The sequence below is a fragment of the Mauremys mutica genome, chromosome 12 (genome assembly GCF_020497125.1).
Source record: "Mauremys mutica isolate MM-2020 ecotype Southern chromosome 12, ASM2049712v1, whole genome shotgun sequence".
NCBI classification, from domain to species: Eukaryota; Metazoa; Chordata; order Testudines; family Geoemydidae; genus Mauremys; species Mauremys mutica.
Window position 1 is genome coordinate 25,022,704 of NC_059083.1, and position 25,639 is coordinate 25,048,342.

General features: G+C 52.3%; 2 protein-coding genes across 2 annotated transcripts in view; both read right to left on the reverse strand.

The window, feature by feature from the left end:
* LOC123344920 (tripartite motif-containing protein 15-like) overlaps positions 1–25,639 on the reverse strand; it is a 346,226-nt gene that overhangs the window by 122,887 nt on the left and 197,700 nt on the right. The window lies entirely within an intron of this gene.
* The window catches only part of LOC123344881 (tripartite motif-containing protein 10-like), a 32,211-nt gene continuing 29,799 nt past the window's right edge, over positions 23,228–25,639 (reverse strand). Inside the window, exon 8 of the mRNA XM_044981372.1 lies at positions 23,228–23,733. Within this exon, the coding sequence (XP_044837307.1) occupies positions 23,228–23,733 (506 nt within the window). The remainder of the gene's footprint in view (positions 23,734–25,639) is intronic.

A 25,639-nucleotide genomic window follows, 5' to 3' on the forward strand; every position in this document is an offset into this window, starting at 1 on the left:
TGACAAGACTTGGCTCCATCCTTGTGTCCAGGCCACCTGGCTAGTGGCTTGGCACAAGCAACTCTAAGGCTTATAACTATGATAACAACCTTGCAGAACCTGTGTGTGTATGAATGAATGTGAAATTGAATGGAATGTTATAGCTATAACTGACTACTTACTATGATTCTTTTTGTATTAACAATAAACGTGGCATTTTGCCATATCCCCTTTAATAAAATTCTGCTAGTTTTTATTTTACTGGTATAACAGACTGGGGGCAGAGTGGGGGATCGAGCACCCCCCAGCTACAGGCGAAGTCTGCGCCTATGCCTGTGTGTACTAGACTGAGGACTCTCACACCTTCCCTTTTGGCCCCTGTATCCCTCTGAAAGGGATGTTTCCATGTTGTTATGGTCAGTGTATTCTTATTCATGGTCTCTGTGAATTCAGACCCAGAGCAGGAGGCAGGACTCAGCACTACACTGACAGAGACACCAGGGGAGTTAAAAGAAACAAACATTTAAAAAATGCACAAAATGACCAGACACAGGGGACAGCACTTCATGGGGACATTCAGTTCATTTGGGGGATTTTTCTGAAAGCCACAAGGGCTAGACATTAATTCATCAGCTGAAATGAAAGCTTAGGGCTTGTCTACACATGAATCTAACCCAGCAATCCATGATCATGGAGAAACACACACAAGCCCACATTCACCAAGGCCACACAGGAGTCTGCCTCCAAACAGACCTCCCACTGCCACTCCCTGCCAATTAATAACAGGCACCTACCAGATACTCCCGGCATTTTCCCTCTCCAGTTATTTTAAATCCCAGCAGCTTTTCTCACTCTTTCTTCAGAGTCTTCAAATCGGCCTGGATTTTTTCCTGAAGAAACAGAAAGGATTTGAGAGGTTTCACTTAGATGGGTGAGAGGGGTGTGGAGCTGGGTGTTTTTCCACCCAAAACTCAAGATGATTGTTGGTGAATTGCTTTGACATCAGGACCACCAAGGAGATGAAACCTTGATACAAAATCAGGTTCAGGTATTTTAGTAATTAGAGTGAGATCTCAATTACAACCAAGCTTTATTGGTGTTTATGAATTGATTAGTGGTACAGAGCATAACAGGGCACTGGAGTCACATGGGGGTGAATCAATAAACTTGTGTTTGAGAAGGTTTAATGAACAAAGTGATACAAATCCCAGAAGCCACCAGGTCCCTGGAGGTGGCTTTGTCCAGTGAAAAAGGGACAGGAGGAAATTGAGGATGCAGGAGGACATCTTTGAGGGTGGGGGCAGGAATGGAGGGTGGCACTTCCATGCAGAATGATGCTGGTGGGGACATGCTAACAAAGGTAGCGGTGGGGCCCACGCAGGCCGACTGATACAGTTGGGGGAGTGCCCATGCAGGCAGGCGTGGGGATGTTCTGTGTTGCCTGATTTGGGGAGGGTTAGTAGGGACAGTGGAATTTATCCACTTAATTTGGTTGTATGTAATAATTAATTTTCTAATTAATTAGTAATGTTAGTAATAATTAATAGATATTAATAATTTGGGTATGGCTCGCCAATATGTGTGATCAGAAGATAAAGTTCGTCTTGAATCAGGCTTCACAGAATTTAATACAAGGAGATTGGGGTGTATTACAGGAATTAGGACAGAGACAGAGTTTAGTCAAACAAGACCTTTTATTTAAAATCAACAAAACAAGAAGTAAATGTAAAATGTTAAAAGCAGTATGAGATTACAAAGTTACAAAATATCACAGTTCTTTAAGAGATATGATATGATATTATACAGTTCTAAATGTACTCTGCAGCAAATAAGCGCTAGAGTAAATTTCACACCTCTGCTAGAGGAAGTTACAAAGAAACTGGTTATGAGTAAAACCCTCTTTTCTTTAACCTAAATGCTCTAGCAGAAATGAGAATATGTTCATACTCACAACTTTGAGAAGAATCAATACTACGACTTAGTATTAACAGCTTTCATAGGAGAAAAGGCTTCGAAGCAGGTTGAGACGACAAGGAAACAGAGAGATGTATCGCCTGCCCTAATGGAGGATTGCTACCCTTTTTATAGGGAGAAATCCTTCCTCTATGCCCAAATTTGTCTTTCCCCCATGGAAAGGTGAGGGTACCTGTTTTCATTGGCTGACCTTTTGTGTGCGTACTAATGACAGCTATATAGTAACTTGCGGGGGTATGTGTTACATTTGTGGTCAAAAATACCCTCCTTTTTACCCTAACTAGGTGAAAGGTTAGCAAACATTCAAAAAGTCCCTAGACATTGTGCGTAGATTTGTCTCCTATTATTACTTTTCTGAGTAAGGGTCTTAAAGGTTGCTTTCAGCGTCACAGAGGAAATAGGCCAGGATGTCTGGCCTCAAAGGTTCTAGGTATCTTGCGTTACAACTATTGCAAATTCCTATTAATCTATGCAGCCTACACACTTTATCAAAAAGACATTTTATACAGACCAACAGATTAATCCTCAGGGCTACATCTGTGTTCTGGGGATGACTCAGTGGCCACCCTAATTAGACATGATGCAGATTTGTATAAAGAATGGGTTGGGGTTTGCCCCAGTGCTGTCCTAACCCCTCTCCGTGGCAATGGCCCCTGGGCACGTACCCCACAGTCACACTGCCTGGTAAAGATCCTGGAAGCAGTGCATTCTGGGAGATTACAAAAGGCTGCCTGGTGGAACTAACAAAACAGCTCTGGCTGGTCCTTGCCCACGTACACAACAGAGCAGGTCAGACTGGCACCGGTCAGCTCCAGCCTGGGGTTAGTTTTGCTACAATCCAGTGTAATCCCAGTGGTACTTGGCATGGACCTGAGCTGTCTGGAGCCCTTTTGTGTGCGGACTCGAGGTGCTTGGAGTCCATAAGGTGTTTAGCCCAGTGATCTCCTCTAGTGCAGGCCGGCAGCATCTGAGTTTAACCCCTCGTGGAGCAGCACAGGAGTTCAGAATCCCAGTGGGAAACATCATCGCCCTGCAGGGCCTGGGACCTTTATCAAGGCATCTTTTCCTCCTAATGGCCACACTTCATCACTGCTCAGTGCTGCTGGGGGTGGGCAGGGGGAGGCAGCGTAGACTAGTGGATAGAACACTGTATTTCCACTTGGAAAAGTGGGGGGTTATACCCAGCTCTGCCACTGACCCACTAAGTGACCTTGGACAAGTCACTTCTCCTCACTATGCCTGAGTTTCCCCTCCCACCCTTTGTCTGTCTTGTCCAGTTAGACTGTTAGACAGTTAGAGGGCAGGGATTGTCCCTCACTGGGTTTGTGCAGGGCCCCCCACAATCGAGGTCAGATCCCATCTGGGGGCTGCTGGGATGCAAACAACAATATTAAACATTGTGATCCAATCAGTAATAACAGCCACAGCTTGTAACTCCCCCTCTGCGAGCTGAAAGCAGCACTCTCACATAGACTGTCCTGCAGCTCTTGGGAATCCAGCAACACCTAGAATCAAACCTCACTGATCATTTAACAGCTTCGGGGCTGTAGGAAGGTCCCATAGTTCACTGGTGGGAGCTGGGTTTGAAAAGGATTCAGCTGCTCAGAGAAAAAACTCCCCCCCCTCCTGTGGGGTTGCATCTTCCCTATGCTGCCTTGGTGGAAAGTTACGGCAGCGGACATCAAGAACAGAGGGATGAGATAAAGTTGTTGTGAGAAAGTAGGGAACTGCCAGAGGGAGGCAGATGCCAGGTGGCCTAGCTGGGATCGGTTTCAAGGTGATAAACAAGTCCATAAATCAGATGAATTGCATGGGAAATGGAAAACCAGTAAGCAAAGGGCCATGCATGTGAAAAGCGTGTGTATCAGACAAAGAACCAATCAGCAGCAATGTGATGTTGGTGTGTCTGACGTTTGCTAATATGGAGAAGTCTATATAATATGATGCATTGTACTTAATAAACGATTCTGCTTGCAATCATATTGGTTGTCGTGCTATATCCCGGCCCGCATGAGATGCATGAGATGCAACATATGGTGACGCCGACGTGATTCGAATCGGATCAAGTCGTTGTCCTGAACAGGCGGGAGAACAGCCGCGGCAGGAGGTACTGCGGTAAAGGCAGCCCCTGGACATCTGAGAGAGGCGTGTGTGAGCTCACAGGTGAGCGGCTGTAAGAAAAGTATGAGTACCGCTGTATCAGCTGAAGAAAAGATAACACAGAAGCTTTTATTGCACATCATGAACCGACAGGGGGAAAAGATCTCCCCTGCTGCACTGACTCACTTATTAAGAAAAGAGGGGGAGCTAGGGAGGCTCCTCCTGACCGCCCTTCGGGCACAGGACGAGGAGGTGCTCCGCTGGAAGCGAGCCCTGGACGGGAAGACGTTGGAGTGCACGGCGCAGGCAGAGGCTCGTGCCGTGGCCCCGGAGGTCGTTTGGACCTACAAGCAAGTAAGTTGTTTTGGCAGGAACCTGGAGAAGGCGTCCTACGCTGGCTGGTCTGAGCCTGGGACAATGCCGAGAAAACCGTTATGCTTCTCCGGTATGAGCTGCAACAGCTGGGTGTCCTGACACAGGATGCACAGATTAAAAGAAGCCAAGCAGGGAAGGAAAAAGAACAGAATGAGTTAACCGAAGAAAGCTCATTCTTTTCTGGCCCCAGTCAAGGACACGGCTCATTAGCTAAAACTTGGTGGACAGCCAAGGAAAAGGGAGGCTTGACTAGGCCCAAAAAGCTACTGAGAGCTGCAAAACCCTCCCAGGCACTAATGGAATGTGTTAGCTGTCTCTTCTCACAGGTATGGAAGAGCTGCTCAAAGATCCTAGCAGCCCTGCCACTCCTTGGAACCAGGAGACTGACTGCCTGGACCCATGATTCTCACTGCAAAAAGACCCCTTCACATCAGGAGAATTCTGCTACTGATTGGCCTATTTTTTTTTTTTAGCTCCATTGTGCTTTTAAACAGCAGGAAAAAAGGACAAGGTGACGTGCTGGCTAACCTCTCCCTTGTCCGCTGCAGCCCCCATTGTGTTATTGGATTTTTTTTTGAAAGAAGCAAAACCACTACAGGATGATGTCCTGGTAATCTCCCCCGTAGAAGCTGAACCACGATGGTGGTGGAAAAGAAGAAAAAACACTCACATCACTGACATTGCCAAAGTCCAGAAATTCCTGACTAAAAGGACATTGAGAACTGACCCTGGTGAAGAAACAAAAAATTGTACACTGGCAGGAAGAAATTTGGGACTCCTGCTGAGAAATGTGGTATTAATTGGATTTTGGGGTTTATTTTACAGGCTGAGCCCTGTGATTTGGATAAATCCTTCAGCATGTATTGCCCTCCCTAATTGGATTGTAAATGATATTGCCCTTATTTAGTTTTTTATTGTTGGAGTTCCGCTAACCCAAGTACAGGCTGGAGTTGGTGAGTTACATGTCATTTCTGCCATTAGTTTTAGGATCCAGAAGCTACTGGCAGAGATGGTATGGGCTATTACTGAGGCTGGGAAAGCATTGCAGTGGGAGCTAGTGCGTTTAATATCCTGAATAACTAGCTGATGGCCATTCGGAGTGATTTTGAGCACCAGGATGGCCCACTGCCCTTACAGATATTTCAGAAGTACCATTTGATTTGGGGTTGTAGAGACATACCTGGACACTGTCTGGGTGGAAGTGTAAATATTCGCAGTGCTCCTCCCCAGCATGTGGACCGGTTGGGGGGTGAGGGCTCTCACATACCGAATCCTGCCGGGTTCATGGGGAGGATGAATGTGAAATTACTACCCCAGCTTTCTAGAGCTTAATTGCTTTTTGTTCTCAAAGTTTGAGAAGACTCAGCCAAAGGTTTTGAGTATTCTCAAAGGGGGGAGTTGTAGGTTACTAGGCATAAATTTAGGTAATTTGGAAGAATGGCTTTGAATTTATGTGACCCAAAGTACCTTTAAGTAAAGTGCTTTTGTTAGCCTTACTAGACTTTTGTAATTTTTTGTGTTATGTGCTAATTACTGGCAGCTGTAAGGCTGCTTGATACTAGATGTAGCCTATATTAAATAAGATAGGCGGAATGCAAATGCTGTAGTTAAAGTTATATGCATGAGAATGTAGCCCCCACGGTGGGAAAGTACAGATTATTGTTCACAGAAGAATATCAGAAGGGTGGGAGCTAGTTAAAAAGCACACCCTCCTAGTTAAACTGATAGTGAGACAAGTTGGTACCCTTGAAAGGAACGGTTCAGTGAGAAAAAGGATCGGGCCCAGGCGGGCAGGAAACAGACAGAGAACTTGGAGAGGAAAAAAGGATCGGGCCCAGGCGGGCAGGCAACAGACAGAGAGCTTGGAGAGCAGATTGGAAACTTTTGAGGGTGTAGTGGAAAGAAGGAGTAAGTAAATATAAGCATAAAGATTTCAAATATTCAGGAGAATATTTGGAATGGTGATTTGGATTAGTAAGTGGCTGTTGGAAGACAAGCTAGTGATTTTTAAGGAAAGTGAAAAGTTAACTCTGTGGTTGCTAGAGGGAACAGCAGTTGAATTTTGTAAAGATGCTAAAGAGAAAAGTTTTTGGTGTTTTTGAAATGTTTGTAAATAAATTTAGGCAAAGAAATTAGTTTGCAATTGTTTGGCTATGTACAATTTTGTTAAATTAATTAAAGATTGTATACAGTGCTATGTAATTAAAATTGTATTAGGCTTTAAGGGCATTGTAAGTGGTAATGTTTTTTTTTAGTGTTTAAATGCAGAAGTTAAAAGTAAAGAGCAAGCCAAAAAGCATTTGTATTAATGTTTCCCTGTTTTGCCTAAAATTAATAAGAGTATTTGTATATTTTAAGTAATGATTGACTGCCCAGTAGGGGTAGACTGTTTTTGTTTTTTAGATAATTATAGAAAACTAATGCCAGCTGCACAGCATTTAATTACCATGCATTTACTAACAGAGTAAAAATTAAGTTTTGTGTTTTATGTTTTGTCTTGTGGTGTTTGTTTTGTAGCCAGAATTGTTGTGTTTAATATTTTTATGAGATGGTTTGATTTGAAATTAAGCGGAAGGGTTGGATTAAAATGCAGATACTGGGTTTGTTTAATTTAGAATACAAAGTGTTTGGATACATCAGAAGAAAAATGTGATATGCTAAAGTTTAATGCATTTTTTTAAGTAAGAGAGAAATTTTATTGGCCAATTTTTTTATTTTAGAATGGTTATTAAAATTTGCATACCAACAGTTTTGGAAAGCAAGGATATGGTTGTAAAAATTTTGAAGGTATGTGTTGTATAGATTTATTTAATTATTTGCATTTGTATATGCGTTGCTTTAGCAATTGCAGGATAATATATATAAGCTTACGCGTGATTATAATTTTTTGTGGGATTGGCTTAATGGCTTTGGCTGGCCCACTTGGGTTATTTTTCTTCTCCATATGGGAATAATTGCGTTGGGAGTTGTTTTTTGTTTTTTTTTATTTGCTTGCCCTGTTTTGTATGCCTTTTGCAATGAAGTTTGGAGAGGTTTACTGGATGTCTCTTCAAGAAAAGAGGGGGAGATATGGGGTTGCATCTTCCCTATGCTGCCTTGGTGGAAAGTTACGGCAGCGGACATCAAGAACAGAGGGATGAGATAAAGTTGTTGTGAGAAAGTAGAGAACTGCCAGAGGGAGGCAGATGCCAGGTGGCCTAGCTGGGATCGGTTTCAAGGTCATAGAATCATAGAATTCAAGATCAGAAGGGACCATTATGATCATCTAGTCTGACCTCCTGCAAGATGCAGGCCACATAAGCCGATCCACCCACTCCTTAAGCAAGCGACCCCTGCCCCATGCTTCGGAGGAAGGCGAAAAACCTCCAGGGCCACTGCCAATCTACACTGGAGGAAAATTCCTTCCCGACCCCAAATATGGCGGTCAGCTGAACCCCGAGCATGCGGGCAAGACTCTCCAGCCATACCCTTTGGAAAAAGGCTAACAATATCCTATCATTGACTCATTGTACTAATTACCAGTGTGTCTCTTAATTGACCTATTGACTAAGCCCGTTATCCTATCATACCATCTCCTCCATAAACTTATCTAGCTTAATCTTAAAGTCATGGAGGTCCTTCGCCCCCACTGTTTCCCTCGGTAGGCTGTTCCAGTATTGCAAGTCCATAAATCAGATGAATTGCATGGGAAATGGAAAACCAGTAAGCAAAGGGCCATGCGTGTGAAAAGCGTGTGTATCAGACAAAGAACCAATCAGCAGCAATGTGATGTTGGTGTGTCTGACGTTTGCTAATATGGAGAAGTCTATATAATATGATGCATTGTACTTAATAAACGATTCTGCTTGCAATCATATTGGTTGTCGTGCTATATCCCAGCCCGCATGAGATGCAACACCCTCCCATCAGACAAATTTAAAATCTTCCTCTGTTGCTTTCCTTGCGAGGCTGGAGTATCGTTTATGTATATATCCGCTTTCACGCAATGTAGGCTACACACAGCTGAACGATGCAGTTACACACCTGTGTCAGGCAAGGCCACCAACAGGGGAGGCAAAAGGGGCAGCTGCCCTGGGGTTCGGTGATTTCAAAGGGCCCAGGGCTCCTGGCAGCCGCCGCTGCTCCTGCAAGAACAGTGGTGGCCAGAGCCCCAGGCCCTTTAAATCGCTGCTGGAGCCCCAGGTGATGTGGCCTGGGCAGTGCTGAAGGCTGTCTGGGGTAGGCTAGCCCCAACCCTGCCCCTTCTCCCTGAGGCCCTGCCCCTTCTGGAGGCCTGGAGCTGCCCCTCCCTCCCCCCCATCTTTCCCAGAGGCCTGGCAAGTCTGTCAGCAGCCCTGGTGTCAGGCAACTTGTGAAGCCATTAACCTGTAATTAAAATCCAAAGTGATTACCCATGAGAGTGAACAGCAACTCTGTATCTTGTGCTCCCGGACAGCTTGCTTGATGGGAACCACCATGTGAGCTCTGTGAGCCCAGGACAGACGCGAAACCCGACAAATTGAACTTAGATCCTCTTCACACAGAACAGTTTCAGAGCCTCTTCCTGGTGTTCCCCACACGCCCTCTTCCCTCCTGCCCCCTGTGCAGCCTCTAAACTCAGCTGTTTCTATGGGGGCAGGACCCCAGCCCCTGAGCACCCCCAATCTCCCACTCACCCGCTAAGTGGGCAGAATGTGGCGCCAGCCCCCCATGGCCCCGGAGCACAGGGATGGCGCCCGGCCCCAGCCTGCCCCAGCCTAAAGCCCAGGCAGCCCCAGGAGACTGAGGATTCGGGAGCCGGGGCAGAAGCAGGGGAGGTGCCTGGGGCCGAAGTGTGGGCGGGGCTACGTCTGGCAGTTTGGGAAGGCATTGCCTTGCCCTGCCTCTGGTACCCGCCGCCCATGCTGTCAGGGGTGTGGTGAGCGCAGCTCATGCCTTCCATGCCTGGCCTGGCAGCACCATGGACACATCTTGCTTCAGTCCTGTGTGTGAGGAAAGTGCCTCACATGGAGCTCTAGTGCCCACGTCTCCCTAATGACAGGTTGGGTGCCGGCCATCAGTGGCCAGGGCTCCCTGCACCTGCCCAGAGGAAGGAGACTGCAGGGCAGAGATTTAGGAGGATCCAAAGATCAGGGAGAAAATCTGGGAAATTAGGAGATTCTGTGGTTCTGAGAGACTGAGTCTGAAAAGGAGAGAATTGAATTAACCCGGATCCACAGTGTTTCCTACCTTGTTTTTCTGGGCAGCAGCATCCATGAGAAGCACCATGTGAGATCTGTGCTGGGGGCATCTCTCACAAACCACACACACGGCTTCCCCGTCCTCTTCACAGAACAGATCCAGGGCTTTGCTGTGTCTCTCACACAGAGTCTCTTTTCCTTGTTTGAAATCCATTTGTTTGATTTTTTCCACTATATTTGCTAGCTGATAATTACTCTGGAAATCCCCTTTCCGGATTCGGGCTCTGCAGCTGGGGCAGCACAAAGGGTCATAGTCCCCCTCTGTCCATGTCTCACAGAACTGAGAGATGCAGCCTCGGCAGAAGTTGTGCCCGCACTGTATGGTCACTGGGTCCGTCAGATATTCCAGGCAGATGGGACAGTTGGTTTCCTCTTGGATTTCCCGTACAGGAGTCCCTGAGGCCATGGCTGCTGGGATCTCTGGGCTTCTGTTCTCTCTGCTTCTGCTCCGGAGCATAAATTGTTATGTAGATAGTGGAAAAATACAAATAAATAAATAACTAAAATGTTAGTTTTTATTCCATTCCATTTGTTTTATGAAAGACATTCTTTTCAGTTGATTCATTAAAAAACAGAATTGTAAAAATGAAACAAAAATAATTTTGTTCAAAAGTAGCGATGAAAAATAATTTCCATGGGTTAACCATGCCCGCAGATTTGCTCATGAAAATGAGGCTTTTCACACGGCAGAGAACAATCTGTCTCAGAATATGTTACACTGCCTCTCTCACAGACAAGTCATCAGACCTTTCCCAAACACAGAACCATAAATCACCCCTGCTATCCTCTATTCCAGGGGTCAGCAACCTTTCAGAAGTGCTGTGCTGAGTCTTCATTTATTCACTCTAATTTAAGGTTTCGCGTGCCAGTCATACTTTTTAACATTTTTAGAAGGTCTCTTTCTATAAATCTATAATATATAACTAAACTATTGTTATATGTAAAGTAAACAAGGTTTTTAAATGTTTAAGAAGCTTCATTTAAAATTAAATTAAAATGCAGAGCCCCCTGGACTGGTGGCCAGGACTCTGGCAGTGTGAGTGCCACTGAAAATCAGCTTGCGTGCCGCCTTTGGCACACGTGCCATAGGTTGCCTACCCCTGTTCTACTCCATAGCTCTGCAGCCACAAAAAATACAAGGCAACGTGAACTTGCCCATGGGATAACAATGTTACCCTGGATACACACAATCAGTTAGGTACCAAAGTCCCCGTTTAAGATGCTTAAGTCTCAGTTTCAGAAACACTTCAATGCAGAAAATACCTAATGAATCCTATAGGTGCCTAAACTCACTCAGTGCAGTGGTGCCAGATCCAGGAGGGTCCAGGGGGGCCATGGTCTCTGCACTTTTTAATATGGGCACGAAGCAGCAGAGGCAGGGGCTGCGATTCGCAGTGAAGGAGCTGATCACACCCTGCCCACTGTTCCTTCTCCGCTCCCCCCCTCCCCCCCCCGAGGTCCTGTCCCCTGGCCAGGCTGGAAGCCAGAGCTGGGCTGTGGTAAGAGCTGCCCAGGGAGTCTGGGCTGCTGTGGGGAGCCCCATATCCTCCACCTGCCCCAAGGTGCAGGGACAAAGGTCAAGGGCTGCTCTTGGGCATCTTGGAGGCTGCCCAGGGCAGTGGAGTTGTAAGGATCAGGCCTTTTTCTGTAGCCTTATTGTAAGGCCTAAGGTCTTCATCTGCAGCCAGATTAGAAGAGCAGCAGCCGTTAGCTGAGAAGCAGGAAGTCACATCCTCACATTCCATCTAAATGACATTCAAACAATATAATATCGGGCTGTTAAGAAGGTTCAGAAAAGAGCAACTAAAATGGTTAGGGGTTTAGAGAGGGTCCCATATGAGGAAAGATTAAAGAGGCTAGGACTCTTCAGTTTGGAAAAGGGAAGACTAAGGGGGGACATGATGATAGAGGTATATAAAATCATGAGTGATGTTGAGAAAGTGGATAAGGAAAAGTTATTTACTTATTCCCATAATACAAGAACTAGGGGTCACCAAATGAAATTAATAGGCAGCAGGTTTAAAACAAATAAAAGGAAGTTCTTCTTCACGCAGCGCACAGTCAACTTGTGGAACTCCTTACCTGAGGAGGTTGTGAAGGCTAGGACTATAACAATGTTTAAAAGGGGACTGGATAAATTCATGGTGGCTAAGTCCATAAATGGCTATTAGCCAGGATGGGTAAGAATGGTGTCCCTAGCCTCTGTTCGTCAGAGGATGGAGATGGATGGCAGGAGAGAGATCACTTGATCATTGCCTGTTAGGTTCACTCCCTCAGGGGCACCTGGCATTGGCCACTGTCGGTAGACAGATACTGGGCTGGATGGACCTTTGGTCTGACCCGGTATAGCCTTTCTTATGTTCTTATGTCCTAATGGCCCCCACTGTCACCAGCAGGGCCGGCTCCAGGCACCAGCCTACCAAGCAGGTGCTTGGGGCGGCGCCTTGGGAGGGGGCGGCCGGCGGGCGGGCCATGCCGTTCCGGGGGAGGGGGGCTCGGGCCGGGCCGCTCGGGAGGGGGGCGGGGGCTAGGGCGGCTCGGGCGGGGCGGGCTGCGGGTTAGGGCCGCTCGGGGGGGGGGGGAGTGGGGACGGGGTCTCGGGCCGCTCGGGAGGGGGGCGGGGGCTAAGGCGGCTCGGGCCGGGCCGGGCCGGGCTGGGCCGCTCGGGCGGGGGCTAGGGCCGCGCCGCTGGGTGGGGGCGGGGGCTCGGGCCGGGCCGGGCCGCGCCGCTGGGGGGGGCGGGGGGGCCGGGCCGCTGGGGGGGGCGGGGGCTCGGGCCGCGCCACGCCGCTGGGGGGGGCGGGGGCTCGGGCCGCGCCGCTGGGGGGGGGCGGGGGCTCGGGCCGGGCCGCTGGGGGGGGGGCGGGGGCTCGGGCCGCGGCACGCCGCTGGGGGGGCGGGGGCTCGGGCCGGGCCGCGCCGCTGGGGGGGGCGGGGGCTCGGGCCGCGCCACGCCGCTGGGGGGGGCGGGGGGCTCGGGCCGCGGGCTGGGGCTCGGGGCTCGGGCCGCGCCGCTGGGGGGGGCGGGGGCTCGGGCCGGGCCGCGCCGCTGGGGGGGCGGGGGCTCGGGCCGCGCCACGCCGCTGGGGGGGGGGGGGCTCGGGCCTCGGGCTGGGGGGGGGGCTAGGGCCGCGCTGCTCGGGAGTGGGGGCGGGGGCTAGGGCGACGCTCCGCGCCGCTGGGGGGGGGCTCGGGCCGGGGCTCGGGGCTCGGACCGCGCCGCTGGGGGGGGCGCTAGGGCCGCGCTGCTCGGGAGGGGGGCGGGGGCTAGGGCGGTGCTGCGCCGCTCGCGGGGCGGGGACTGGGGGGCCGCGGGCCGCGCCCCTGGGGGGGGGCGGGGCTCGGGCTGCACTCCGCACCGCTGGGTGGGGGGGGCGGCGCTTTTCTTTTCTGCCTGGGGCGGCAGAAATCCTAGAGCCGGCCCTGGTCACCAGATAAGGAAACAGAGCTTAAGATGGTTAAAGACAACTTAGTTTGATAAGTAATTTCTTGTCAGACAGAATGCTATCAATAGTTGTAGTTGTGAAATCCTCATTTCTTTATTGTTTTCTCTTTATGGTCCCCACTTCCCTATTGTTTGTCTGGTTCTTTGATAGTTTCTGTCTGTTGTATAATTAATTTTTCTAGGTGTAAATCAATTAAAGGGTTGGGATATAATTGGTTAGAGAATTACATTACAATATGTAAGGATTGGTTAGTAACAGTTTAATATAATGATTGGTTAAGGTACAGCTAAGCAGGACTCAGGTTTCACTCTATAAACTGGGGTCCAAAAGGAAGTTATTTGGGGAGCCAACTCCAGGACACGGCCCCAAAGATCAGAGCTGCCAGACCTCAACACTCTGCCAATGACCCTGTGCTGAAACTGGAGTTCCCCAGATGGACCTGATCCTGACTGGCCACCAAGAAAAGTTCATCTGTCTTATTGGGAGTGGGGAGCATTGTATGCTTAGCGTGTGCATTTTGTTTTGGTGACTGTTAATAAATAGAGGTTAAGTAGGATATTACTCTGTAAGGCTCTTTCACTGGTAAAAGACCCCACACATCTGCAGAGTGTAAGGTTAAGCCTGAGCCCTAGGAACGAGTGGGTGCCCCTAGAGTGTGTGAGTAACAGAGAATTTTGTGAGGGTAACAGAGTGTCTGGGGCTCCCCACAGAAGCCCAGACTCCCGAGGTGGCTCTTACCACTGCTGAGCTCTGGTTTCCAGCCTGGGCAGCACCTCGGTGGCGGGAAGAGGAGCAGGGAATGGAACTAGGGTTCGGGTGCCAGTGACGCCCCCACTTCTGCACAGACTCCAGCACTCCTGACTCAGTGCCGCTGTTGTTGTAAAAAAAGTTCCCTCAGCACCTATGGTTTGAGCTCTGGGCACCTGCTCTGCTGTCTCCCTCCTGGCATCCAGGCTAAGCCCCAGAGTGATTCATAAACTCTGGAAAGATGGGCATTCGGCTGCCTAAGTCGTGAGTGGGGCCACGGGCGGCTTGTGACCCTCTGGCTGGGGGAGGCTAGACCCCAGCCCCACCCCTTCTGGCCAAAGTGCCACCACTTCCGGGAGCCTGGAGCCTCCCCCCACACCAGCTGCCAACACCCATCCCAGGCTGGCTAGTGCCCGCAGCACCACCCCCACCATATGCTGGGGCAGGCGGCGGTGCTGCAGCCCCCACCCTGAGGCCCTGGAGCCCAGCGGCTCTGCCGAAGCGGGGCCCTGGGAGGTGGAGTGTGGGTGGGGCCATGCCTGGCCATTTGGGGAAACTCAGCCTCCCCCAGCCTCCCCTACCCAGTGCCAATGGGTGGGGCCCCATCTGGTAACCTCCTGTGAGTATGCCTAAAGGATCAGGCCTTGCAGGCAAGTTCACACAAAACACCTGGGGGCAGGGGGAAGATAAGAGAGGAGGAGCCTCCCTCATAACTTTTATCCCAGAACTTCGGGCACTCCCCTGAGATGTGGGACCCCTCTGCTTCAAGTCCCCCCCAACTTCAACATGCTGCCTACACAGCTGTTTTAGAGCACTAATGCAAGCGCCAGTTTGTCGACCCAGGCGGGAGGCTCAGAGCCATGGACTGTGTAGACGTACCCCAGGGGCTTCTCTCTCCTCGTTCTTTTTTTTTTTTAAATAGGAGTTTAGGCACCTAATTTGGGCTTTGAAGTTCATAGTGATTTTCTCAGTGCCTAACACTTATACATGGTGCCCCAGACCAGAGCCCCCTGCTGCACCCCAAACCCCTCATAGAATCGTAGGACTGGAAGGGACCTCACAAGGTCATCAAGGCCAGTCCCCTGCACTCATGGCAGGACTAGGTATTATCTAGACCAGTGGTTCCCTACCAGGGGTCCGGGGCCCCCTAGGGGGCCTTCAAGCAGGTTTCGGGGGGGCCTTCAAGCAGGGCCCAGGGCATTAGACACGCTGGAGCCCAGGGCGGAAAGCTGAAGCCCCACTGCATGGGGCAATGCGGCTTCATGAGGGTCCCTGTGGCATGGGGCCCCAGGCAACTGCCCTACTTGCTACCCGCTAACACCGACTCCAGCTTTTATATGCAGAAAGCCAGTTATTGTGGCACAAGTGAGCCACGGAGTTTTTATACCATGTCGGGGGAGCCTCAGAAAGAAAAAGGTTGAGAACCTCTGATCTAGACCATCCCTGACGGGTATTTGTCTAACCTGCTCTTAAAAATTTCCAGTGAAGGAGATTTGACAACTTTCCTAGGCAATATATTCCAGTGCTCAGCCACCCTGACAGTTAGGAAGTTTTTCCTAATGTTCAACCTAAACCTCTCTTGCTGCAATTTAAGCCCATTGGCTTCTTGTCCTATCCTCAGAGGTTAATGAGAACAATTTACCTCCCTCCTCCTTGTAACAACCTTTTAGGGACTTGAAAACTGTGATCATGTCCCCACTCGGTCTTCTCTTTTCCAGACTAAACAATCTTCCCTCATTGGCCATGTTTTTTAGACCTTTAATCATTTTTGTTGCTCTTCTCTGGACTTTTTCCAATTTGTCCTCATCTTTCCTGAAATGTGGCACCCAGAACTGGACACAATACTCCAGCTGAGGCCGAATCAGTGTGGAGCAGAGTGGAAGAACTACTTCTCATGATGTTTGCTTTTTTTGCAACAGTGTTACACTGTTGATTCATATTTAGCTTGTGATCCACTATGACCCCCAGATCCCTTTCCACAGTTCTCCTCCCTAAGCCGTCATTTCCAGCCCCAGAGCCTGCAACTCCTCCCACCCTGCTCTCCAATCCCCTCGGCCACAGCCTGGAGGTCCCTCCTACATCCCAAACCTCTCAGCTCTGGCCCCACCCCAGAGTCCTCCTGCCCCAGCCTGGAGCCCCCTCCTGCACCCTGAATCCCTTGTTTCTGGTTCTACCCTAGAGCCTGCATCCCCAATCAGAGCCCTTACCCCTCCTGAGCACTGTGAGAGGGGCAGGGCCAGTGCAAGGATGTTTTGCACCCTAGGCGAGACTTCCAACTAGCACCCTCCCCTGTTCCCGAGCCCCTGTCCTGAGGCACCCCACCCCCCGCCTTGAGGGCCCACCCTATGGCAGCTCCCCAACCCCCACCGAGGCACCACCCCCCACCCCAGCTCACCCCTGTTCCGTGCACGAGCACGGGTACCCCGAGCACACCGTCGCTGCTTCACTTCTCCTGCCTCCCACGCTTGCGGCACCAATCAGCTTAGGTGCCGCAAGCCTGGGAGGTGGGAGAAGTGAAGCAGCGATGGCATGCTCAGGGAGGAGGCGGAGCAGGGCTGAGCTGCGGCAGGGAGTTCCCCTGAGTGCCGCCCCTCCCTCCTTACTTGCTGCAGGCAGCCCTTCCCGCACTCCCCTGCCCCAGCTCCCTGTGACTAAATGCCGGCGGCGACCGAGTCAGCCAAAGATCCGGCCGCTGTGGTCGCTGCCGAAGAAAATCCTGCCCCCCAAATGCTAGTGTCCTAGGTGACCGCCTAGGTCGCCTAAATGGTTGCACCAGCCCTGGAGAAGGGCTTTGGGGTGCAAGCTCTGGGTGGGAGTTTGGGTGCAGTAGGGTGCAGGCTATGGAAGGAGTTTGGGTGAGGGGTGCAGGCTCTGACCCCCCCCCCCCCAATTTAACCCCGGCTCCCACCCCCCACCCCCGATTTTTCCCCTCCAGCTCCTCTTCTGCTGCTACCTACAGTTGCTTGATCTCCCCTGGTCAGTACATTTCTGCCCCCTGCTCAGATCGTGACACTGCTCTGCTGCAGGAGGTGCCAACTTTCTAAATTCCCAAGGGGTGCTCGACCTCTGCTCTGTCCCAGGCCCTGACCCCACTCCCTCCCTTCCCCAAAGGCCTCACTCCCAACCCGCTTCTTCCTTCCCCGACTGCACCCTGCCTCTTCCCGCCCCACTGAAATCCAGAAAACCTCTGCCTGGAGGCCTTTAACTCTACAGGCACCTAAACTCACTCAATGCCAAGTTCTGGGCCTGGGCACTGCTGCCTCACTAGGTGTCCAGACACCTGCCTCACATGTAAACCCCAGAAGGATCCTCCAAGCAGAAGACAGGCAGCAGAAAACCTGTGGGGCCAAACCCTGTAGAATCCAGAATGATGTCATAAAAATCCTGCTTTGGCTGAAGCCACACTTTCAGGTGAGAGACGATCCTGTGTGAAAAATATCAACACGCTGTAATTATGGCGGTCTTTAGCTGCAGAGGAATCTATTCCTCTGCAGCTAAAGACCTCCATAATTACAGCGTGTTGATATTTTTCACACAGGATCGTCTCTAATAGAGATCCAGTGTCTCTAATAGAGATTGTTCAGATTGTTCATGTTTTAAAGAAAACTATTTGGACTATTCAGTAAGGAAATATAATTTCCTCAATTCTCCTATTTCATTTTCATTAAGCTAGAACAGAAATTATGTTACTCAGAGGAAACAAATTGTCTCTCACATGGGGGAGCACGTTACTCGTTGTTATTCTGGTTTACTCACAGAGATCTGAGCATTGATAATGTCCCTGTGCAGATGTATTGGTGAGTAACAATGGCACCTACCAGCAGTTCCTGGATTTTCCTTCTCCCCACTCTAGTTAAACACCATATTCTCATTTCCCTCTTTCTTCAAACTCCCCAAACAGCTCCACATTTGATCCTAAGAGAAGAAAAGTTGCTCTGTGTTTTGGGGATTTTACATCAGGAACAAAATTGATCAAGATACTATGGGCCTAGAGAGTCACAGGAACAGCCCTGCAACCCACAAAGCTGAGTGAGGGGCCTAGACTCCCTATACAACATCCCTCTGGTCAGCATCTCCCATTGACTGGCTTAGGCAGCTCCCTGCCTGGCACGCTGGCTTTTGTGTCACCCATTCTAAGGCACTTACATCTCCCCAACATTCAGGCTTTGTGGCTCATGGTGTGGTTCCAGTGACTTTCTAGGCGGCTGCAATTTAGACCTAGTGACATTCAGCTTTGTAATACCTGAGCCCCTTCATGGATCCCGCTCTTTGTCTCCAACTCAGAAGGAGAGAACAAAATCTCCCAGCATGCAGCAGGCTCATGAGGCCGGGGGCCCTGCCTGCTTTCCTGGGCCCAGATGGCCCCCAGGACTCCCGAAGGGAAGGGGGAGCTAGTGAGAGGCACTGCAGTTAGGTTGGTCATTTTGTGCTACATGATCTGAACTCTCTTGTGCTTTATCTGGTTAACTGGGGCTGGGAAGACAGATTTCCTGCTTTCGTAATTATAACGCATCCCCACTCTGAACTGACTTAATACACACAGAGCTGAGCTTTTAATAAATAATAAATAATAATAATAATAATTAATAATAAAAGAAAGCAGCACTGGGCCGACCCTAGGTACCGCTGGGGAGCCGGGGGGCGCACAGGGGCTGCCTCTCGCATGCATCTGTTGCAGGAGCCCCACAGAGAACAGACCCAGCCCAGCCAGGACTCTGGCACCAGCCCGGCTGGGGGCATTTTCAGCCTCATCCCACATCACTGTCCTGTGCTTCTGAATGACTCCCCCCCAGCATTGCCCTGCAGCCTGTGCCTGGGATGCACTTGGGCACACAGCTGGATACCAGGGGGTGTGTGAAAAACATCACCGGATTCAGGGTAACCATAGGTGGGGTTTTTAATAACTTCAGCAAAAATGTTTTTTTTAAGTCACCCCTCCAAGGACCCCTCCGAAAATGTTCGAATTAGGCCCCGCATTTCCTGTAACTGCCAGGCGAGCAGGGCAAAGGCAAGTAAATCAACGCTGCAGCTACTGCTATTCCCCCTCCCCCCCCCCAACCCCTGCAACCAACAACCCCCCCACAGTGAGCCAGCGGCAGACACGGGCTGGTGGTGAGCGCAGGAGGGGACGGGGGGGCAGTTGGCAGCCCTCCCCCCCCCCAACGAACAAGTCAAGGCCCCTGCACCCGAGCCAGGCGCCCGCAGCAGCCACGTGGCGCTGCAAGAGGAGAGAGGAACGGAAGATCCCAAAAGCGAAACCAAAAATCGCGCAGGCGCAGTAACGCCCCTTTAAAGCTTTTTTAAAGCCGATTGGGTAACCGGGAGCCAATCTCGGGAGGGAATTTAAAAAACACCCAACCAAAAAAGCAGCCTCAGAACCGGCAACATTCACTGCAGGAGAGAAGCCGAGCGAGGCCGGCCGGGCTCTGCCTTGGCAGCTCCTGCAGCAGCCGCCGGGTGTTTCCCTTCCTGGGACTGACTCGGCTGCTGCTGGGCGGGGAGGAGCCCCGGGAACATTGCAGCCTGCGGGCGTCTGTGTGACATGTGCCCCAGGGCCCTGTGGCTGGGGGGCATCCGTCTATCGTGGTGCCCTTGAAGGAGCAGCGTCTGGGTGTCTAAGGAGGGACTGTCATAATTCACTGATCTCAGTGTCTATCACTGCCAGTTTTAAGCATTTTTTCCAAAATTTATTGAGTTAATTTTTCACAATTTCACTGGTGCCACCCCACACACCATAGGTGCTGAGTTTTGGTTTTCCCGGTGGGTGCCCCATCCCGGCTCTGCCCCCTTCCAAGGCCAAGCCCCCACTTTGCCCCACTCCACCTCTTCCTGCCCCTGCTCTGCCCCCCTCCCTCTAGATCCCTGCCCCCCCAAGTGCCTCCCACCTACTGCTCACTCCTTTATGCCCCCTCCTGCCTCAAGGGTGAGATGTGTGTGTCGGGGGGGGGGGCTCAGCATCCCCCCAAAACTGATAATTTTCAGCATATTTATACACTTCCTTCATATTGTAGGTATTGAATGTGTGTATATCACTGGTATCCTAACAATGTCATCATTAAAATAGTAGAACTACATCATCACATTACTATGAATTACAGAGTATTAGAATAATTACACTCAGATACTAGCTGCCTTCACTAACACCCAGTGGTGAGCTGGAGCCAGTTCACGCTGGTTTGCTGGAACCGGTTGTTAAATTTAGAAGCCCTTTGTGCAGGACAACTGGTTTTAAAAGGACTTTTAAATTTAACGACCAGTAAAGCTCCGGCAGTTCCCTGCCCCCAGCCCCAGCTCACCTCTGCTCTGCCTCCTCCCCTGAACTCTCTGCCCCGCTTCTCCCCTTCTCGCCCCCCCCCACACTTTCTGCAAATCAGCTGTTCGCATGGGAAGCCTGGGAGGGGTGAGAAGCAAGCGGTGGCTTCGCTCTCAGGTCCATCAAAATGGAGCGGAGGTGAGCCGCGGCAGCAGGCATGAGGAGGGCCACGCGCCATGGCAGGTAACCCCCTTCTCCCCCCAGCTATGCTACCCCACCCCTAGGAGCTAGAGGGACCTGCCGGATTCTTCCCAGGAGCCGCTCCAGGTAAGCACTGCTGGGACTCCCCATCTTGCCCCCGGGCAGGTCCCTCTGGCTCTTTGGGGCAGGGCAGGGTGGGCACCCACTACGGTGGCCCACGAGACCCTCCTGCCCGGCCCCTGAACTCCCGGCCAGGGAGGCTAGTCCCCGGCTGTTCCCCATCCCCTGCAACTTCAGCTCGCTCCGCCGCCGGCGCATGCTCTGGGTGACGGGCTGCGAGCTCAGCCTGAGCTCCAGGCACTGCAAGGTGGCGACTCGGCCCGACTGGAGCCAGGTGCTGCATGGCCCGGATCCAGCCGAGCGACGTGACCCAGCTCCAGGCACTGTGAGGCGGTGGCCCAGCCCAGCTTCAGGTGCGTGTCCTGGCCCAGCCTGGCTCCAGCTGTGTGGTGCAGCCCAGCCTGGCCCGGCCCAGCTCCCGCGGTGTGGCCCGGCTCTGCCCAGCTCCAGCCATGCAGCCTGGCCCGGCTCCAGCCGAGCGGCGTGGCTGTAGCTCCACCAGCCACCTCCAGGCAGTGCAGTAAGGGGGCAGGGATCAGGGAGGGGGTGTTGGAGAGAGGGCAGGGGAGTTCGGGGTGGTGGGGGGGTGGATAGGGGTCGGGGCGGTCAGAGGGCGGGGAACAGGGGGATTGAATGAGGACAAGGGTCCCAGGGGGACAGGCAGGAAGGAGCAGGGGTTGGATGGGGCAGTGGGAGGCAGTCAGGGGCAGGGGTTCCAGGGTCAGTCAGGGGTGGTTGAATGGGGTTGGGGTCCCGGGGGTCCATCAGGAATGAGAGGAGGAGTTGGATGGGGTGGCTGGGAGCAGTCAGGGGACAGGGAAGGAGGGTGGATGGAGCAGGTGTCCCGGGGGCAGGCCCGACCCCCTCCTGGGGTGAGGAGGGAACCGGTTGTTAAGATTTTTGACAGCTCATCACCGCTAACACCCCTGTGTAAAGACACTGTGTTCACTCTGTGCTTTACTCCTGCTTAGTGCCTGTTTGGGAGCTGAGGGCCACTGACGGCTGTGGGAAGAAGGTGGATGGGGGTCACAAGCAGTGGGGAGTCTTTCCCCACTTCCTTCCTCTTTTCTCTGCTCCCTGTCCGTTTCCCTCCCTCTTGTTTCTTCTCCAAGTCCTTGCTCCCCTTCCTGATGTTTTCCCTTCTTGCTTTCCACCTATGTCCTTTTACCCATCTCTCTCTGCTCCCCACCTCCTGGGGGCTCTTTCTAGTGCCTGCTCCCACCAACACACTCAAAGTGGCAGAGGAGATTCCCCTTCCTTGGGGTGGAAGGGTGGCCCAGGAAGAGGCCTGGGGCTCAGGTGTGCTGGGTTTGGTTCTCTGCTCTGCCACTGACTCACAGCTTAGCCTTGGGAAAGTTACTTCACCTCTGGGTGCCCAAGATCCCACCTGCCACATGGGGCTAATGCTGACCCTGCCTCCTAGGCTGAATCCGTTCATAGCTGTGTGGTGATGAGGGAAATAATGATACCAAGGTAAGTAGATTTGGGCTGAATTACTCCACAGCCTGACAGTGACAGCCAGATCCGTGCAGGGGGTCACGGGTTGAGGGCTGGGATGATAGAAGCAGGGGAGTCCCAGCCCTGCCCACAGCCAACCCCTGCTGCACCCCCTGCCCGCACCAACCCCGCACCCCCTGCCCTACCCACAGCCAGCCCATCTCTGGCCAGCCCACACCCCCTGCCTACAGTCAGCCCCTGCTGCACCCCCTGCTCTGCCCGCAGCCAGTCCCGCACCCCTTGCCCTGCCTCCAGCCAGACCCTACCTCCAGCCAGCCCCTGCCCTGCCCTTGCACTGCCTCCAGCCAGCAATGTACGTAATTTATAATTTTATTATTATTTATATAGTTATGGAAAGTAAATAATACGTGGAAGAAATGAAAAGGGTTTTTTTATGTGATTTTATTTTTTAGTCACCCCTGCTGGGACCCCGCCGAAAATGTTCAAATTGGGCCCCGCACTTCCTAAAGCTGGTCCTGATTCCCTGTGGGTGCTGGGGGGACACAACCAAGTCAGGAAGCAAATACCATGATGCTGCCCCCAGCACCTGCAGCTGGGACAGTAAAGTGGAACAAACAAGAATTATTGTTTGTAATGTTTTATTTACAGTAAGTAGCTGGAAAATAGCAAAGTAAAAGGAGCTAAGAAGGAGCTTTAATAACCGCAGCACGGCCAGGAGATCCCCAGCTACTGAGAACAGTTTTCTTTATGGCACTAAAATTGCACCAATGGCCAGGGTTTAATACAGGGAATTAACGAGTTACAGTCTCACTTTCAGTAACATGTAATAAATCTCCCCGTCCCGCTCACGTTCCCTTTCCTTCCATACTGTCCTTTTCTATTCATTATTGTTCTAGCCTCACTTTCCATCCCTGTTTATTTCCCTGTGTCTCTCCTCCCTGTCACAGATCATCCCCATCCTTCCCCCGATGCTGATCCTGGGCTGGGAGCCCCCAGTGACAGCTAAGGACACAGATCTGTACAAAATGCTCCTGATTGCTGCTGCTTCTCCCCAACCCCCAAACCCTGATTGATTCATGCTGTGTCCCTGCCACCCCCACCTCTGCCTGCCCCCTGCCCAGCTGTTAGTTCTGCCCCCTGCCCAGCCCCCATCTCTGCCCCTCCTGCAGCACCAGAGGTTCTTCATTCCCCTCCCCCTCCCATCCCTGGTGCTGCACAGAGGGAGGGGGAGCATCTTCCAGGGGACATAGATGAGGCACTCGGGGCTGGGTAGATGGGAGTCCTCCAAGGTCTTAGAGACTAGAATGTATGAGGCTAGAGAGGCTGATTTCCAGTTCCTCCCTCTGCTCTGGGTCTCAGGGACACAGTCGGAGCCAGGATCCCCCCACCCAGAGCCAGGGTTGGATTCTCTCCCCAGGGACGGAGCCCGGCGGGAAAGTGAAGATCGGGGCCTCGTCACCAGCATCGATAAATGTCACCTGCCCCTGGTCACAGTCCAGACAAACCCGGATCCTGCTGGGGGCCCGGCTCAGGGGCAGAAGGGTCTCAGGGGAGGTGAGAGCCCGGACCTGACCCTTCCACTGCTCCACAGCCCAGATCCCCTCCTCAGGGCTATGGCTGATCCGTCCCTTCCTCCTCACAGACTCTCTGGCCACCCCCACAGCCCAGCCTCCCTCACCCTCCACCTCCCAGCAATGTCTCCCCGAGGTGAATCCCTCACAGCCCAGCACACAGCGATCAGTGTCAAATGTCTCAGGATTGTTGGGCAGTCGCTGCCATGTGTGTCCCCATCTCACACTTTTCTGATCCTCAGACAGGATGAGTTTCGGATGAGCCGTGTCTGGATCCAGAGTCACATTCACTGATGAGAGAGAGAATCAGAGCATTAGGGGCAGAGCTCAGCCCTGGGGGAGGCTGGGACCATTTGTCACATTCCCCAGCAGCCCTGTTCTGGCTGGGACAGGCCTGGATCCCAGGGAGCTGCCTCTGTCCTAGGTATATGAGACTGAGCAGAGATGTCACTGCAGCTCCCCAGTCTATGCAATACGACCAACTTCATTAGTTTCTCTTTTGCCTGCAAAAGCTTCAGCTCCCTGCTCCCCCTCTTGGGACTGCTCCATTCCCAGCGGCAGAGGCACAGCCAGGAAAGTGTCGGACGCTTTTATGGAGGAGGGGACAGGTACCAGTTAAAAAACTGAGCAAGAAACTCCCTCCCCTAATGCAGCCTCCACTCCCAGGCCAGGGAACATAGAGGAAGGTGCAGTGTTGCGTAAGTGCCACTTATCACCAGAGAGGAGGAGGAAGGGTTGGGTGGGGTAGTCCCATCCCCAGCCCAGAGAGAAGGGAGGAGCTGCCAACATCACAGGAAGAGCATCTCCCCAATCCAGGACGCAGTGAGCAGCTCCAATGGGAGAGCCCAGCCCTGCCCAAAGGAAAGGCAGGATGTTGGAGAAGAGTGATGGGGAGACCCCTGTACCAGGTGAAGCAGAGGGATGTGGCAGAGAGCTCTGTTCGGGGGCAACTCTGTTAAGAGTGTTTCTGGTCATCAGCGTGGGCATGAACTCAGCACTAAGGTTGGTGTCAGGACTGTTTGTGTGTCCCCGCCCCCTCTGTGGCCTGGACCGAGGCCATGTCCCCTGGCCAGGCTGGGAGACTTGCCCACTAGGGAGAGCCCCTGACACTCCACCTGCCCTGGACATGGGTGCGGGGGGCTGCGAGAGCAGCCTCCGGCCCATGTGCCCGCTCTCCAGGATGTGGCATCCTGGGGAGGTGGAGGGTGCAGGGCTCCCCAGTGCAGCCTGGGCTACCTGGGTGGTGGCCCCGGTTCTGGCTTCAGGCCTGGCCAGGAGGCAGGGCCTCTGGGAAAGAGGAGCAGGGGTGGGGCCTTTGAGAGGGGCCAGGACTGGAAAGAGGCTGGCGCCGCAGGCAGGGGCTGCGCTACACAGGGAGGAGCTGATCAGTTGCCCTGCCCAAAGCACAGACACTGCTCGTGACACTCCATGCCTGCCCGAGGCTTGCAGTGCAGGGAGGGGGAAGGGAAACGTGGCACCCTGCCCTCAAACTATGCCCATGTCAAAAAGTGTCCTGAACATCCCACTTTTAAAAGTGGTGTGTGTGGCAGGGAGTGAGGGGGTGGGGGGGACATGGGCTCCTGGATCCACTGAATGTGTTATTTTTAGGGCTGTATGTGTCATGCAGGGCCGGCTCTAGGTTTTTTGCTGCCCCAAGCAAAAAAATTTTTGGCTGCCCCCCCCCCGAATTTTTTTTGCTTTTACATATGTTTGCACTTTGCAGTTTTGTTTTCACTGTTTAAAATTTAAAAAAAAATGAAAACAGAGACTTTGTAGTTAGTGAAACAATGTAATTACTAATGTAATTTTAACATTTAATTTTAACAAAACCCTCCCGCCTGGCCCAACTCTTACCTTGCTGCAGATCTGGCCCGAGGCGGATTCAGCTCCAGTCACCACCGCTCCCAGGGCCAGCGGTTGGGGCTGCTGCTGGATCCCAGCCCCGCTCATCCTTGGTCTTTGCCTTGGCCCTGGCATGAGCTGGGCTCAGCCCAGGCTGCCGCTCTGCTCCCCTCTCCCGTCCCCTGGCAGGAGGCCCGCCCGGGCATCATGTCCCTCCCGTCCTCTGCAGCCGGAGCAGGGACGCACTACCGGCTCCTGCCTGGGGGGTGGCCGCTGCCTGTGGGAGAGCGGCGGGGACAAGCCTAGGAGGAGCGGCCTCTGCAGCCGGGGAAGGGCCACGCTACTGGCTCCTGC